This window comes from Gigantopelta aegis, chromosome 14 (assembly GCF_016097555.1).
Source record: "Gigantopelta aegis isolate Gae_Host chromosome 14, Gae_host_genome, whole genome shotgun sequence".
In the NCBI taxonomy this organism is placed as follows: domain Eukaryota; kingdom Metazoa; phylum Mollusca; class Gastropoda; order Neomphalida; family Peltospiridae; genus Gigantopelta; species Gigantopelta aegis.
Window position 1 is genome coordinate 27070623 of NC_054712.1, and position 17692 is coordinate 27088314.

At 35.1% G+C, this 17692-nt stretch overlaps 1 protein-coding gene across 1 annotated transcript in view; it reads right to left on the reverse strand.

Annotated features, from left to right (window-relative positions):
* Window positions 1–1645: 1645 nt before the first annotated feature.
* LOC121388675 (guanine nucleotide-binding protein G(o) subunit alpha) overlaps window positions 1646–17692 on the reverse strand; it is an 84512-nt gene continuing 68465 nt past the window's right edge. Inside the window, exons 5-8 of the mRNA XM_041520120.1 lie at window positions 16506–16634; window positions 14886–15015; window positions 12400–12553; window positions 1646–11217 (exon numbers count right to left, since the gene is read on the reverse strand). Coding sequence (XP_041376054.1) covers window positions 11030–11217; window positions 12400–12553; window positions 14886–15015; window positions 16506–16634 — 601 coding nt within the window. The 3' untranslated portion in view covers window positions 1646–11029. The remainder of the gene's footprint in view (window positions 11218–12399; window positions 12554–14885; window positions 15016–16505; window positions 16635–17692) is intronic.

Below are 17692 nucleotides of genomic sequence, written 5' to 3' on the forward strand. Positions count from 1 at the left end.
GAGTATCCTTTCCTAAATCCTGCTTGTACCAAAACCAATTTGTATTGAGACGTACTTATTGAAAGTTATTTCCTTCTAGGAAAGTAGGGAAAGAAAGAAAGAAATGTTTTATTTAACGACGCACTCAACACATTTTATTTACGGTTATATGGCGTCAGACATATGGTTAAGGACCACACATATTTTGAGAGGAAACCCGCTGTCGCCACTATAGCCGATTATCAGAAAGGGACCTTTTATTTGCGCTTCCCACAGGCAGGATAGCACACCATGGCCTTTGTTGAACCAGTTATGGATCAGTGGTCGGTGCAAGTGGTTTACACCTACCCATTGAGCCTTGCGGAGCACTCACTCAGGGTTTGGAGTCAGTATCTGGATTAAAAATCCCATGCCTCGACTGGGATCCGAACCCAGTACGTACCAGCCTATAGACCGATGGCCTAACCACGACGCCACCGAGGCCGGTGAAAAGTAGAGAATAGAAGTGGACAGAGAATATGTGTCTACTTATGTCAATATGTCTATGATGTGGTATTTCTACATTAAAACAATGTTTAATCAGTGTTTCACTTCTATCATGTTTATTTCTTATTTTTAAATTATTTCACCAAAGCTTCAACTTCTTGTTTTACAAAAACGGGAACCCGTACGCCTGTGATGTCACGTGTGGTCACCCTGACACCACTAGAGAATTGATTTATTAATCATCGGATATTGGATGTCAAACATTTGGTATAGTATTAGAGAGGAAACCCGCTACATTTTTTCGATTAGTAGTAAGGGATCTGTTATATGCACCATCCCAAAGACAGGATAGCACATACCACAGCTTTTGATATACCAGTCGCCAGGGTGGAAGAGTGCCGGGCCCTATGCCTTGAAAGGGTCCAAAACCAGCTAACCAGCACCAGAGAAAAGCAGTTTGGCCTTCAGATGAACCGCTGAATGAGAAACTATTCGGCCTCAAGGAAAACCTGCAACACACAGCAGCATTTGTTCGAGCTAATGGGGTCCCTGTTTGAGCGTTCGAAGAAGAAGAAGACCACTATACGTACTTCTCTCTCACTAACCCACTAACCAACTGTCCTGGACAAACAGACCAGGTAGTTGAAGTAAGTGTCCGTCGAGGACCTAATAATAATTGGATATTAGCACAAAAATTAAATGCATAAATTAATATGATTTCTTACAAGCCTGCTGATTACTGTATTATGGTACCAAAGTTGACGTCCAAAAGTTTTGAATGATTTTACAAGTTTACATGGAAATGGATAATTGATGAAGTGACCCATTTCACCTCAGGCGAGCGTCCTACTACTAAGCCATATCCCGCCCCTCTTTTCCCAAACTGTGCAGTTAAATACACAAACCAAACTCCGGCGCGGGTGCAGGGAAGGAGTTTTGACGGACGTCCCCCTCAACCTCCTCCGTGCTTAAACAATATATTTTTTCAATATTTTCCGGGGCAGCATGACTCGACCCCCTCTCATAAACTTTTCTCACCACCGTCTAGAGCACCCCTCCCCCTAAAGTCCCTGCACACGCCTGAAAATCCATCCGAAAACGTGGACAAGTTTCAAAACAGGTAGGCTACGCCTACGTGACTGACAGTTTATAAGAACAGAACAGACAAACAACACTTATATAAAATTCTAAGTTTGTTTTTTATTCCGGTTGATTGAAGAGACAATAACACACTGACATTTTTGTTGCAAATTCTCTACATTTACTAGTATACAAGAGATCAGCGAATAGACGCCAGCCAGCTGTTTGGAGGGCTAGAGTCCGTAGGTTAGGCATTTAAAACATCTTCGAGTGTTCAGAAATGTCCAAGATTTCCGAAGGCAGTTCGTTTTTTATTTTTATTTTCCTCCCGTGAAATACACGCACTTGCTACACAAAACTTACTTGAGCTACTGATTTTACGACAAATACATAATCAATAAATCAACATAAAATCAATAAAAAAACGTCACAGCTGCATACAAAAATAAAATGAAAGAATATATATATTTTTTAAAAATCCAAATGATTTAAGTCTTAATGTATTCAATGTGACCATTGCTAGTGCTTTTGTGCAGATGGACTGGGGGGTTTGGTGGCGGGGGATAGAGGCTTCTGCTTCGTGTTAACAGTAAATTAATAATAAAAAATACGAATTCTGTTAAAATGGGGTATAATTTGTGTTAGTGATGATTTGCATTATGAAAACTGCCATGACATTGTTATATAAGACTGTGTATCATACAATATGTATCCTGACTTCTTGATGTCAAGGGGGTCGTTAGGAAACCTGGATTTTTAAAATGGTTGCGCTAGTTCGATCCGAGAAAAAAACATCAATTATTGTCATCATATGCATGCCACGTTAAATGAATTTTGGCAGTTATGGCATATTTACTGTATATTATCAACTACCACAATTAAAACATCCCTTCTGATAATCTCCCCGTGGAAAACAAAAGCAAACGAATATGAATTTAATTAACAAGACACCTGGATCGGGGGGCGGGGGATTGAAACTTTAAAAATCTCGGTTGCTTGATTCAAATGTATAGGTGTTAGCATGAAATAGGACACATTGCAATGAAAGTAAAACAGAAATTAATGTAATTAAGTACAAAAGATTTCGCATTATAGAACTGCACATAATATATGTAGCTAATATCGCGAGATTTCTTATTCTCTTCGCTACTTGTTTACACGTATGGGAATCGATTGTATTGATTATGAACTGCCTTCTTAAATATCCCCGCAGAACGTTTGCCTTTCGGAAATCCTCGGATGTCGTTCGTAAATGCCACTAGCCTCACTCGGAATGCTAGTTTCGAACATATCCGAGACATTTCATAGGTCCTCTTGGTCTGTCGAATAGTGATTGCAAATACAGAAGTTGGCTTTGTTGTAGTGCTTTACACACAATATGTTTCGTGAAGCAATTAATGACATTCATTGTAGTAAATAAACACAAACATTTACGTGTTTGTTGTAAAACTGTTGCCATTTAGAACCAGATATGCCTCTTAAGACCCTCCATTTGCTGGCATGGCTTGCAAATACAGCTTGTCAATATTGAAAGTACAATACATGTTACTGCATGACTGTGTATGATGACGCCACGAACAGATTGAACCATTGCCAACGTGGCAAAAATTAATGATTTAATATATATGTATGTATGTATATATACATATATTCATAACGGTTCAGGTGAGATTCGCAATGTGGAATTTAATGAGAAAAAAAAGAGTTTATAAAACAATGCCTTAATTACAGAAAATATGTTGTTAAATTAGCTCTTCGCATTCTGATCAACAGAATAGTAGACTGCACTTTGATTGTGAGTCCGATTATGCATCATCATTCAAAATAAATATTCTAAAAACAAAGAAACAAAATAAATAAAAACGCACCTAACATTAGAACAGGGACATGCAAAGCTAATTATCTATTTAAGACGAGTCTGCGATGCCCATTTTGGCGGTACCACAGTGTAAAGCATTCATTTAAAATCCATTATACATGTATACATAAAACTAAGCTTCAGAGTTCGCTATGAATCCAGCAGCTTTCTATAGTTTCTATACATTAAAATATAAAATCCAGTTAACACTCAAAGTTTATTAGTGAATCGGAAGTATCAAGGATTTGTGTTTCTCCAAATGCACATCTGCGTTTAAAAAGCCAAGTCTTGACAGAAATCATATATGACTTCAAAAAAATATTTTTGGACTTGTCTGAAGCGCATAAACATATTTCTTAACATTCAAAACTCACAGGTCGCTGTAAAAACCTGTTTGAAATAAGTTTTTAAAATATTACTAAACGCGACAGGCTTTCTCTCCCAATATAGGATTTTGTCATTTGAAGACAAGCTGTCAATTCATACCAAGGCTAAACTTAGCACCGGCATTCATTTTGGAGAACCCACTATAAGGATAAACGGTCATCACGATCCTTGTATTTTGCATTTAAAGAAAGATGTAACAAGATATGTTGCCTTTGTACAAAGCAGGTGATCTTACTGGCCGATTCTACAAAGACAGTAAAACGTTTAACATTCTTTGTTAAAATGAATCAAACTTTGTGTATGCTTTACGTTTGGAATCTCCAAAATGGGCGTGGTTGCTGAAGAATTTCTCCAATAACAGATAGCTGCCCACACGCATCATGCGTGTTCGCAACAGCAATATAAAATAGATAATTTAAGGAAACACACTGTAAAAATTACAAGCTATACAAGAAAATTAACTTTAAAACAGCATATTTGTTTCTATCATTGCCATCTGGGCATAACGGGCAATGCACGTGCGTGTGGATAGCGTGTATTCTTAGAAGAAATCTACAGCAACCTGTATTCTTTAATCCTTTTTACCCTCTAGCTCTTCCAGAAGTCGGACATGAACCGGAAGTGAAATCAGAACGATGTATAAAAAAAATCTACATTCTTTACCACATTAAGAAAGGTGTTTTATGATAAATTTTAAATTTACAACTTCCGGTAACCCTTGCGCCCTAAACAGACTATTTTGTATTGGTCCATATCAGAAGGTTCAACAATTCAATGTTGAACTTCAAGGGTGGAAAGGTTTAAACAATCTGACGGACAAAAAAGGATTAAATAGGTATGTGGTGTGCTCTAAAACACGGAAACCGGCTGTTCTACAATCACAGATAGATCCCTGATCTGAGGTTTCCAATATGCACAATAAATAGCATTTAAATAAACGTTTATGTATCAATTTTTTCATACAATAATAAAGAACATCCATTCTTCCATATACACTGACTAAACAAACAAACAGAAAAAAAAGTGATATACATTGTGGTTAACTTCGACCAATGACGACTCTGGAAGAAAAAAAAAGGTGTGAACATACATTTTGCACACGCATCAAGATGTCTTCTTTCACAATGCATGATGCGTATAATATTGCACAAACCCTCTAAAGATGAAACAATGGAACACATAGGCATTATTTAAATGAAGTTTGTAATCAGCCATTCAAATATTAAATAGTCATTTCAGGAAAGTATAATTTGTATAGCACACTTTGGTCCGAAACACGGTCCTTATTCTAAATGCGTATTTAATTTTAAAATTGACATTTAAGTAAATACATTAATTAAAATTGAAGCACTAAAACTAGAACAAGGACCATGTTACTTTTTTGTTTTGTTTTTGAACCAACCCTTTGTGTATTTTGTCTGAATGTGATGGGGTCTGGTGTAAGAGTTACGGAAGAAAGGAGAAACAAAAAGAAAGAAGTTAGAACGTTCAGTGATGGGCAGCCTAGATTAGTGTATGTGTGTGGGGGGGGGGGGGGGGGGGGAGGACAATATTGACCCTTATGTCACCCAAAGCAGCCGCAAGATTGAAATCATGGTTATGCACTAACTATGACCCCACGAATCAGCTTAGATATGTTTAATGCAGGCGCAATACGATATTTTTCGAGTTATATTAAATGCTTATTGATACATAAATTAATAGAACTGTCATTACTCAAAATTATAGCAAAAGCAAATAAACGTCATAATTAATTGTGCTATACCATGGGTTAAGATCAGTTTAGAGTGGCTTTTTATTGATGATGTTGTTGTAGTTGTTGTTATGAGCAAGATCTGGGTTGAACTAGCCAGGAGTTTGAAATAGACAGGGTCCAGCTTCACAAAACATCGTAAGCCTAGATATGACTAAACTGCATTTTCTTATTACTAATACACTACAACACATATTGTTAGAAGTACACATATTTCAATTTCTTTTATCCTTAAAATTCTCCATCTTCCATCATGATGTAATCAGTGTAAAAGATGTCAAACGTATGCCCGGTATACAGTAGCAGACGTAAACTTATTTTCCTGTCCTGGACAAAGGAGTCGGCCGAGGTCGACACCTGCGCCCATGACAGGCGTGCGCTACAACAGCTTGCTCTGAATGTGCACGTTAAACCGTATGACCTGACCTGTAAACTTACGATGTTTGGTGAAATTGGCCCAAGCTCTTTAAAAACACGATGTTACTTCCAAACCGCGTTCTAGTCAATCTTTACCTCATAATTTCCCTTGTTAGTATTGTTCTTGATACTAATAATACTGGAACTATAACTCGAACTGCGCACTAATCTGAGGCCAAAATAGTGCAAAAACTAGCAAAGGCACTGTCTAAAACATTACAATTTGAGAAAACAAATCCAGGGAAAATACCCATTATCTTGTCTTAATTATAAGTCATGAAAAAAAGTGTATAATATTCATGCCAAAAGAGTCCCTCATTAAAGCAGAACAAAAGTGAAATAAAACAAAAATACCAGCAAAAAATAGTTCTGTGCATGTGTTAACATTATTGATACATGATTAGAAACTGATCACAGCAACCATTAATGAGAATACAAAGACGGTTTGTCATGCGATATTTTTGGTATCGCCGTATTTTCAAACTATTTACAATAATTTGCACAAAAGAGAAGTGTTCCCATTGGTTAATCGACAAGTCTCATTTAAATTTTGGAAAAGATCTTTAGATAGTCTTGAAGAATATAATTATATGAACACTGACAGTAGACAAAAGAAAAAGTAAAGCGATGTTTCTTTCATAAAAAAAGTGCAGTTCGAATAACAAAACATGCAATTACAAAAAGTTAAAATACACTCAAATTAAAATATCAACAAATATTGATTATGCCATAAATATTTTGATAACAAAACATTGAGCAAAATAAAAATAATAACGACTGCAAAATCTACTTCCAATATTATACATGTTGGATGATATTACATCATGTTAAATGCATTTGTTTAAAACTCGTATTACATTATATCTCAGAGAAAAGGAATTTTTTGTAATGAGTTTTATTCCAATAATATGACTTCAATTAAATATGTCCACATGCTTAATGTGCATGGTCAGCGGGTCACATTATGGGTAAACCCAGTTTATACAAAACAATCTAAGATATCTCTTAAAGTAGCATTATCTACTTAAATTTTGTTTGTCAATTTTAATTAGTGTTCATTTAAAAAGATTTTCTCTAGCATGGACCCCCCTCAAAAACAAAAATAATTTTTAAAAAGCCCAATAAAAAACAAAAACAAAACGTAATCAAATCAGAAATAGACTGGAAATTATTCCAGGTAACATGACGTCATGGACTAAAAATTATTGCTTGACGTTCGTCATTATCATACTGTGACATTACGATTTTGATTTGTGATTACAACTGAAGACATTTTTTACTCAAATTCATTAACTTAATTAGCTGTCGAGTTTAGTCCCTTTTGTCGTAACGTTAAAGTTGAAAATATATTCTTTACAAATATGATGAAAAGCAACAATATTAACAAAAAATAAAAACAAATAAAAATAAAACCTCACAATGTATATAAATATGATAATGCTACTTTAACGCAAACTATACAGGTGCGTGAAACAATGTACTGTTATTTCAATGCATCTTATTCTCCTAAGCAGCGTGATTTGTTTGTTTATTACAGCTTGTTATTCACTAAAATCATGCAACATGCACAATTCACACTGCATTCATAGTATCAACATTTTAAAAAAATCACTTTAAAATAAAAGAAAATATGAAAGCATAAGTTCATACATTTCGATTCCCCCACCCCAAAACAAAATAAAATTAATAAAATTAATAAATCATTTGCAAATGACTTTGCAAACAGTTTACAAGTAACTGTAATGACGTAACTTTTTAAAACTACATTTACAAAAGTGAGATCTATTGTTATTATTTGATATACATGGCTTCAAATCTTAATGAGAAACCACATTGGGATGAGCTTTCTTTTGGGTTGTATCTGAATTCTCAGAGACAAAAATATTTTGAACAATCCTCATCCCAAATTTCTTTTTAAGTTTTCCACATTGCCGGTTTTTATTTATTTATTTACTTTATTGTATTTACGAGATATACACCGTCGAACGTTTCCTATTTATAATGTTCTTATTTAATGAATTAATGATTGTTTAACGACACCCCAGCATGAAAAATACATCTGCTATTGGGTGTCAAACGTTTTTTGTTGGTAAGTAGTGTTGTACTGAAGTAAACCATGTGGATTATGTCATTATTATTAGGTCAATAGATGTTGAATTGCAATGTTTGTGTTTACTCTTTTTGTAACTATCTGAAAGGTTGTTTATTTTGTGTGGGTTTTAAAAAAAGAAGTGCAAAACACGACTAAGCCCGTGGAAAACCTAGCAGTCGAACTGTTGGGATATGACTGATCAACCTATCAATATATCTGTTGGTAGACAGGAGGCCAATTCCAGCTGCCACTGATCAACTTAACAACTGATCTGCTGGTCTATGACTGACCTGCTGGTGTATGACTGACCATCATTGCAAACTGTATCTTGGTTTTTGTTGATCTCACTTATATGAGGAGAAAAAAGGACTGGGCAGTTGGGCTTGAACGAAATCAGTTGATGTAAAATGTGTTAAAAAAAGGTGGACTTCAGGAGCCGACCTCTACACCGGATCCTATCAGGCCAACCCTGGGCAATCTGTTTTGCTGTACACTTGATCAAGCTGTTCTCGATATTAGATTAACCATTACCGGCTTGATATTACTTACAATAATAATAAATAAATAAATAAATAAATAAATAATCCAGACATGAAAGGAAAGAAACTCTGAACTTGATGCTTTTTGTACAATCAGCGAATCCTGTCATGCTCATAATATTATAAATGCTACTAATGAATTTCAGTAATGACACATGTAACATACATTTTTTTTTGTGAAAGAAGAACTATATAGGCATACAGATGGTAAAACGTACAGCTAGCATACACATATTTTCACAATCTGTGTCTGTCTGGTAGAGTTTGTTTTGTTTCACGTCTTTCATACTACTACTAGACAGCAGTTGCTATATTCATCCCCGACGTCACACAGAACACGACGTCACAGAGCTAGAATCGCTGGTCCAGATACAGATAACGACACTCGATCCTTTCCTTTTTTGGCAACTACAAGATACGGAACACTTGCCACACGACGACGTACCTGCAAGATTTGGTTTGCAACACAGGAGTGTAGAATTATGAAGTCCTTGCACCACACAGAATATTAAAAGAATAAAATGACAAGCTCCTTTGCTATGAAATTAAAATGATAATAAGAAGGAAAAAAAACAGAAAGAAAAGATAAAAGAGAGCTTACAATGTACGCTTAATGACAATGAACGTATGACGTCACCCTCTTGGAGAGTGCATCCCAAAATGCACGGTACTCTGACCACTTTCCCAACAGGAACGACACAACAGTAACTATTAACACCGTTGTAAGACAAGTCTTGAGTGTTTTGACAGATAGTTGCTTCACAGATAATTGCTTGTCAAGGGACAAAGGCAAATGTGTACACATATCTTTTACCAGACACATCCAAAGCCAGCACGGACCACGCGGCCAATGACCTCGCAAGATTCCTTAAAAGAGAATAATAATGACAACATATCTTTTACATCCAGGATAGTGTTCGACAGTTCCTCAGGGCCGCAATCCCGGGTTAATCGTATCGTGCCAGACCATGTGCTTCTATCCATAGGCGACTTCGTCTGTGTTTGGTAAAGACGTTTAAATCAGTGTGTTGGGTTTGAATCCCATCAAGGTACTTAGGCCTACTTGTCTGTTATTGTATACGATGCTGACAACTATTGTTTGACATTTTAAACTCTGGTTGTCGAGAGATAAATTCTTGTGATGATCTGCTAGATAAAAGGTATTGATTCCATGGAATATGTACCAGCAGAAATCTCTGATGGCAAAGATGGCTCTAGGATGAAAACAGAATTCGCTTTTATGCAATGCAGGTCTATATTATGTATGATAAAAAGTTAGAAACGCAGTTTGGTCCAGCATCTCGTTCGCTCCATGTATGATGCTATTTAACGTATAGCTCCCTTTTACCGACAATTCGGGTTTAATCATTTGCTTTCTCCAGCATTACCCGATCCCATCAAAAGGAAGATCAGTTCTCTCTTATCTAGCATCAATACCGTGGGTTCAACGAGGAATAGACTGTCTCGGTGTCAATAGCTATTGCCGCGACCTCTCTGTTGAATGGTAATAATTAAGTCCTAGAACTATGATAATGCATCTAATACAGTGTCCTTTTTGGGTGCATGATGGCCCATGGTGCCAAGAGTGTAAATCATAGTCACTATGCATGCGCACTGCTTGTAGAGACACTTTCGTACTCTCTTTTAACATAGAGAAATAACGTCCTATATTAATATGTGCACAAGTCCTTACAGGAGGCATTGAAGCACACACACACAAATATATATATATATATATATATATATTTATTTATTTATGCGCAGACGACTATAATTTAGTGTATTGTCCTTCATCATTACTCGCGCACATACAACTTGAGATTTTGAATAATAGTACAGACAGTTGTCTGAATATGCCATCATATTTAAGACACATCATGGTTTCAACTCCTTTTACAAATATTGCACATATGACATAAAACGGGAACCATGACTACTCAGTTGTACTCGTCTTTTTTTGTTTGTTTGTGTTTTTGTTGCTGCTGGCAAAAAAGTAAAATAAAAAATAATTGGAAAAAAAAACGAAGAAAAAAATAATCCTAGAGCTCAACAATGAACGAAATCAAACTGACACAATAAAGTCTAACTCGGATATAAGCTTGTCCTCTCCACTTCTCGCAGGAAAAAAAGAAGGAAAAAATGATTTTGAAACTGTGTTCATCTCGAATATCACTGCGAGCAGTTCATCACACACAAAGAAGCCTGTTCGTGAGCGGACGTGACGTCAATCAGCGGAAATGATGTCATAAAAGTTGCACGTGACGCGCGCGGGACTTTGGCTTGCTGCCCGCACTTTTTTGTTTGTTTTCAATCTGAATGAAGATCTGTCAATTCTGAGATAACACAACATTGGCTCTTCATATATATATATATATATATATATATATATATATATATATATATATATATATATATATATATTTGTTTACTGGCACACGTCAATACAAACCACAGCCTCGGAGATTGTTTGCAATGATCACATCAGTGACTGCATCAAACACAAACTGAATGTTGTTTGTATCAGTCGCACATGTTTGATGGCAGTAAATTTCCTTCGTTGAACTCTTGTTCTTGGCTTCAAATTGGGCCTGAATATAGGCAGCTGCCTCCTCATATGTTTGTTTGCCTACAGTTAGAAAAAAAAGGAGAAAATAAGTAGTATTACTCTGTTTAAGTTGCAAGCTCGCTCGCTTCACCATATAACATCATTTACTAATGCAAAATACAAACGCAACTACATTTATAAAACCAAACCAAAATGTTAACAACTACGATAAATTACTCTCCTACCTTTAATTACTGTTACATTTTCCCCAAATTTTGTCCAGACACAGAGAATATTCCATAAAAAGTCAAAATGGCAGCAGGCACAAAAGTACATGCTTTTTGCTATATGCGATCTCAGCGAAGTCGACATAGCTGACATGGGTGTCATCTAGTATGTGGAATCTGTGTCATTGTAATGGGGTTTTCAAGATTTCTGTCTGGACAAAATGTGGGTAAAATCTAACGGAAAATAAAAGTAGGGGCGCAATTTATCGTAGTTGGTTCGGACTTTAGGTGATAATGCTATCAACGGTTATTGTCAAGTGCCTTTATGAAACATAGACAGCGAGTATAAATAAATGATTTCAATGATTCCAACCATAAAAAGATTGCTAACGTATGCTCTAAATGGTTAAAGGAAGAATCCTGAGTTTGCTGCCATTGTAAAATGTTTCTGACTAACAGAGTCTTTTTAACATATTTCTGATCGTTCTATTTCCATTGGCTTAATCTGCATACTAGTAACTGTGAACTGAAAAAAACTTTAATTTTTCATTAATGGTCCAAACTGCATTAAAAGAACACATATTATCGTATGGTTTAGTCTACTAACATGTAATGAACATTGGCAACATGGGGGTGGGTAAGTAAATATACAGCAGAAATCGTATTTGTACAATTTTAAAATACCACTTGCTATATCGCACTGGCGTAGGAAGCGGGGGGGGGGGGGGGGGGGTAAGGGGTGCATGTGCCCCCCTTTTCAGATATTTTGCTTTATATTTGCTTTATAATAGTGTTAAAATATAAAAGTGTGCCCCCTCCCCACCCCCCACCCCCGCACCCCATTCACTTGTTATTCCTACGCCAGTATTAATCGGATGTGTTAAAATTAATATTCCAAGGAGGAAATTTGGTCAAGGTTTATAAAAGTCAATGTTTAATATGGAGAAATGTTCCTACAACATTGTGTCATTTTTGACCAGAAATATGGTACAGGGTAAAATATGGAGAATGTCCCTATAATTGTAAGCTACTTTACCTGTATATTCAGCGAAACATATTGTTAGTGCGGATTTTCTGATCTTCTCTTCAAACAGATCCTTTTTGTTAAGAAAAAGTATTATAGACGTGTCTGTGAACCACTTGTTGTTGCAAATGGAATCAAACAGCTTCAAGCTCTCTTGCATGCGGTTCTGAAAGAAAATAGAGAAATTACAGAAAGGGGGCAAATGTACACCCCGTGACAACCCCTCTTTAGTCCGTCCCATCATTCTGTAAAACTGTTTTTTGTAAATAATTTCAGTTTGGTTTGACGTAAGAAGAAATGTAAAAGTGTTTTGGAAAAAAATAAAAATAAATAATAAATAATAATAAAAACAAAAACTATTTATGTGTGCAATTTACAAATCAGTTGGCCCAGAATTAATTAACTTGTAGTAAATTTCATAGTATGAAAAAAGGCGTTCACTGTGGGACGGACTTTAGGTAGAATTTAGGTATTAGATTTTCACAATTATCTCCCTTTGATTTTCATCTTCAATGCCGGTACATAATGTGACTAACTATTTATATTATAGTAATAATTTATGGAACAAATTAATTATGTATGCATTCACTACATGAGAATATACTATAACACGAAGCCTTTACGACAATTTTTATTGTTTCTAAACTCAAACATTTGACGTAGGTAGATTATGAATTAAATACAAATCATACAACTAAAAACACCCCACCAACCTTAAATCCCCCAGCTCGTTACGAACAAAATGTCTGATATGCCATTTTGCATGCGATTTTATCATCTGAATCTCAATGGCACAAACAAGAACATTGGAAGGAGAATGGTTCACCGACATCACATCACTTTTGATATAACTTTTCCTTTTAGTATGGATTTGTTTTGATGTTTGAATAAGGTAGGCCTAGTAAAACAATACAGTAGTATAGATGATGTAAGTTAAATTGGGGAGAAAAAAAAACAAAAAATCGATGTACAGCTTGATTTCTAATACACCCGTTGGTGAGAACATGCGTTATTTTTTATAACACGTGGTTGGTTACACATGTACGTGTGTTAACAATTTCAAGACATACGATTGGCTGCTCCTAGGTGATGACCAGGTCACTAATGTCATTTATCCACTGAAAAACTACACGATGGAAATCGATTACATTGTGACGTATAGTTACCTGACAATCATGGGTATGTGACGCGTAAGTTAGATACGTGTGCAACGGCTGTAAATACCTTTTAGTCGAAAAAGATATTAAAATTTGCTTAAAACCTGGTTTTTAAGTATATGTAAGAAATAGAATAATACATTCGTGTCCGTTAGATACCATTTATCTCAACTCGTTGTTTTAAAATGTATTCGAGATGAATGGTATCTAACGGCCACTCATGTATTATTATCTATATATATATAATTGCAAATGGCGACTTGGAAATATTTCCTAACGGTTAACATATGGTATATTAGAGATTTCGTATTTGTAAAATACATCTGATCACCACTCGTTTTCTGAATACCGAGTACCGTAACTAAAGAATGGACCTAAAAATCACTGGCAATTTGGCGAATTTGAGCTGGAAATCTGTTGTAATTAGCCAAATAAAGTAAAACTAAAATAAGACACCTGATTATAAAATTATTAATGGAATTTATTTGCCAAATTCAAGTTTAATTCATGATTAGGCGAATGACAGTTTAACGCCTGCATTTAAAACAGCTAACCTTGAATTATATATATGCAGACAAAAATACGTTCATGTTTATAACGACACCAGTGGAGAACTCCGATTTGTTAATAATCGGCTATTGGATGTCATATATTTAATAATGTTCATGAAATCCGCTAAATATTTCCATTAGTAATGGATCTGTTTTAGGCATTTCCCAGAGACAGGATGGGACATAACACAGCCTTTGGTATACCAATGTTGGGACACACACACACACACACACACACACACACACACACACACACATACACACACAGAGAGAGAGAGAGAGAGAGAGAGAGAGAGAGAGAGAGAGAGAGAGAGAGAGAGAGAGCTGCCACCATAATGGCTGTATCTACCAATAAAACAGAGATCTATTTTTAATATGCACTTTCCCATATCAATGCTATCAAACGTATGGCTCTGGTTGGGATGGGAAAAACATGTGACCCATCAGCCATCGCACATCAGGCACAAACTTAAAATTTGTTTTGTTTAACGACACCACTAGAACATATTGATTTATTAATCGTCGGCTACTGGGTGTCAAACGTGGTAATTTTGACATATTGTCTTAGAGAGGATCTTTTATATGCATCATATCCCACATACCACAGCCTTTGATATACCAGTTTTGATGCCATGGCTGGAACATGAAATAGTCCAATGAGTCTACTGACGGGGATCGATCCAAGACCGATCGTGCATCAGGCGGGCGCTTTACCACTGGGCTACGTCTCTCCCCCTACCACAGAGTTACATCCAGAAAAGATTTAGAGTAAGATTTAGAAATAACTAACTGTTGTCTCGTCTTCATGTAGTACTTGGTCATATTCACTCATTGCTACACAAAATATAATAGCTGTAACATCTTCGAAACAATGAATCCATTTTTTCCGTTCTGACCTCTGGCCACCAACATCAAATAATCTGTAAGAAACAACGATCATAATGCCGAATTAAAAACAAATTCACATCTCTAATGTGACTGGAAAATTGAAAACACGAATCCATTTTTTCCATTCTGACATTTGGCCACCAACATCAAATATACAATCATACTGTCGAATTATTTAAACAAATTCATGTCTCTAATGTGATTGAAAAAATGAAAATTCAACAAAAACATGAATCCCATTTTTTCCTCGTTCTGACATTAATGTTAGCCACCAACTAAAAATAAACAATTACAATTTTAGGCATGTCTGTGATTGAAAGATTATAACAATTAAACAAAACACAAACTATTTCTGCAAAGTACTTATCATGAAATTAATATCACACCACTTGAATTGTGTTACTGTCAAAAAGGCGCCAAAAAGTAGTTGTCGGTGCTGACAGTGTGCTCATCTCATATTCATATTGAGAGCTTTTACATAGTATGTGTGTACTGTGTATTTTCCGAGATGGCGTGAATAAATTACTATTGAACATGATATCAGTATGATTCCAGCTCCATAGTTAATTACCATACATTTGTATGCAAATCTACGGTTTCTGTCTTTTTCTCTAGTATACAATAAATACTGATGTGTTAATATTTTCCCTTTTTTAATATCCTCTGAATACAAAGACCGTTTGGTATACACCGAATATTCAGTTACTTGCGAAGTATAAGCTGCACCGTCAAAATGTGATGGTGCTCAATTAATTTCTATCTGTCTATTATACATACATACATACATACATACATACATACATACATACATATATATATATATATATATATATATATATATATATATATATATATATATATCATATAATATTTTACATTTTCAGTGCAATCAAAGTATGTGATATTTTTCAGATCACATACTGTAAGAATTTGATAACTTTGCAAATTAGATGTAAATTAGTCGAGATACAATTTGGATTCCTAATATATGATATTGACGATACCGAAAAACACTCTGGTAATAATAACCTCTCTCTCTCTCTCTCTCTCTCTCTCTCTCTCTCTCTCTCTCTCTCTCTCTCTCTCTATGTATATGTATATGTATACACACACACACACATGTAATACAGAGGGGAAAAACAACTAGTTCGTTGTTACCTTTTTGGTGTAAATCATTAAATGTTTGCCCATATAATTTGAAACGATTATGAATTAAAATGACTTGATTGCTTCAATTTGTGTATAATTTAAATATAGTGTACAATACATCTTAGTATGTTTACAGAAGCAGAGATTTGATATGTGTTTTTAAAATGTTTAAAATTTCTCATCATTTCAAATCAAATCCAGTCTACTATGTGAAAACATTTTTTAAGGCAAAAAACAAAAAAACAAAAAATAGAAGAAAAAAAGGAGCTAAATTTAGATGATAAAAAGTTTTAAAATCACTTCCCTATGGTGGAAGATAAAAGCATGCTACTCTATTGTGTGGCGTCTTCCTGGTCTTCTTGAACATACTTACTTAAAATTTAAATTCTTAAAAGTGAAGTGAACTTCAACGATGCCAGTGGTCTTTACTCGCGTTCGTAGAATATCTTGTTCGGTTGGCATATAACCTTTTGCCCCTAAACGGTCTAAGTCGTCTAAAAAGCTGGAAAAGAGAGAAAAAACAACATATTAGGCTATATTGTAAATGCTCTATAACACATTGTACATGTATACACAAACAAAAATGAACTTTAACAGTACAACTTCCATAACAATTACAATACAATATATAAAGAAATATAATATATTGTATTTTACCAACAACAATTAACAAAAAACAACCATAATAAAATAATAATAATGAATATTAATAACTTTGGTTAAACCTGTAAAAATGGACATTAATCTACAAACCTGTATCACATTTGGATAAAGTTAGAGTAGAGTGAAATAAGAGTCTGTGACGTTGAAACAGGGAAGTAGCCTTAAAACGTAGACCAGAGCTCGTCTCCATAACCGTTACTTCGAAAAATACGTGCGTTTTAAGAATTAAAAAAAAATACATTACATGGTATTAGAAACACCATGATGACCGGAAACGCTTAGGGTAATGCCGAAATGCATCATCTAAACAACAATAATTCTGAGAGTACTGCTAAAGCAATACATGTTCCCTATACTGGGCCGAACACATTTTTGTATCTCCTAAGTTCAAGGGCCATAACTGTGAAAAATCAGTAAATCACCATGAAAGTTAAACTTGATCTGTAACAGTAGATGATAAAGCTACATACAAAATTACATCTCAGTGTCTTCAGACATTGCAAAACAAAAATCCTGAAAACAAATGTTCATATATCTTAAGTTCGAGGGCCTTAACTCTGAAAAATTAGTAAATTGCCACGAAAGTTAAACTTGGTCTATAATAGAACATGATACACAAAATTTCAGCTGAATATCTTAAGGCATTGCCAAAAAAACCCAAACAAACAAACAAAAATACCGGAAAAACAAATGTTCGTATCTCGTAACTTCAAGGGTCATAACTCTATCACAAATGGGTAAATCGCCATTAAAGTCAAACTTAAATTAAGGCATTGTGAAAAAAAAACCTATCTGAAAAACTATATGTGGGACAGACGACGGGCGGATAAACATGAAAAGACAGACAGGCAGACTGAGACAGACAGACAAACAGACAGAAGGACGGAGATGAAACCT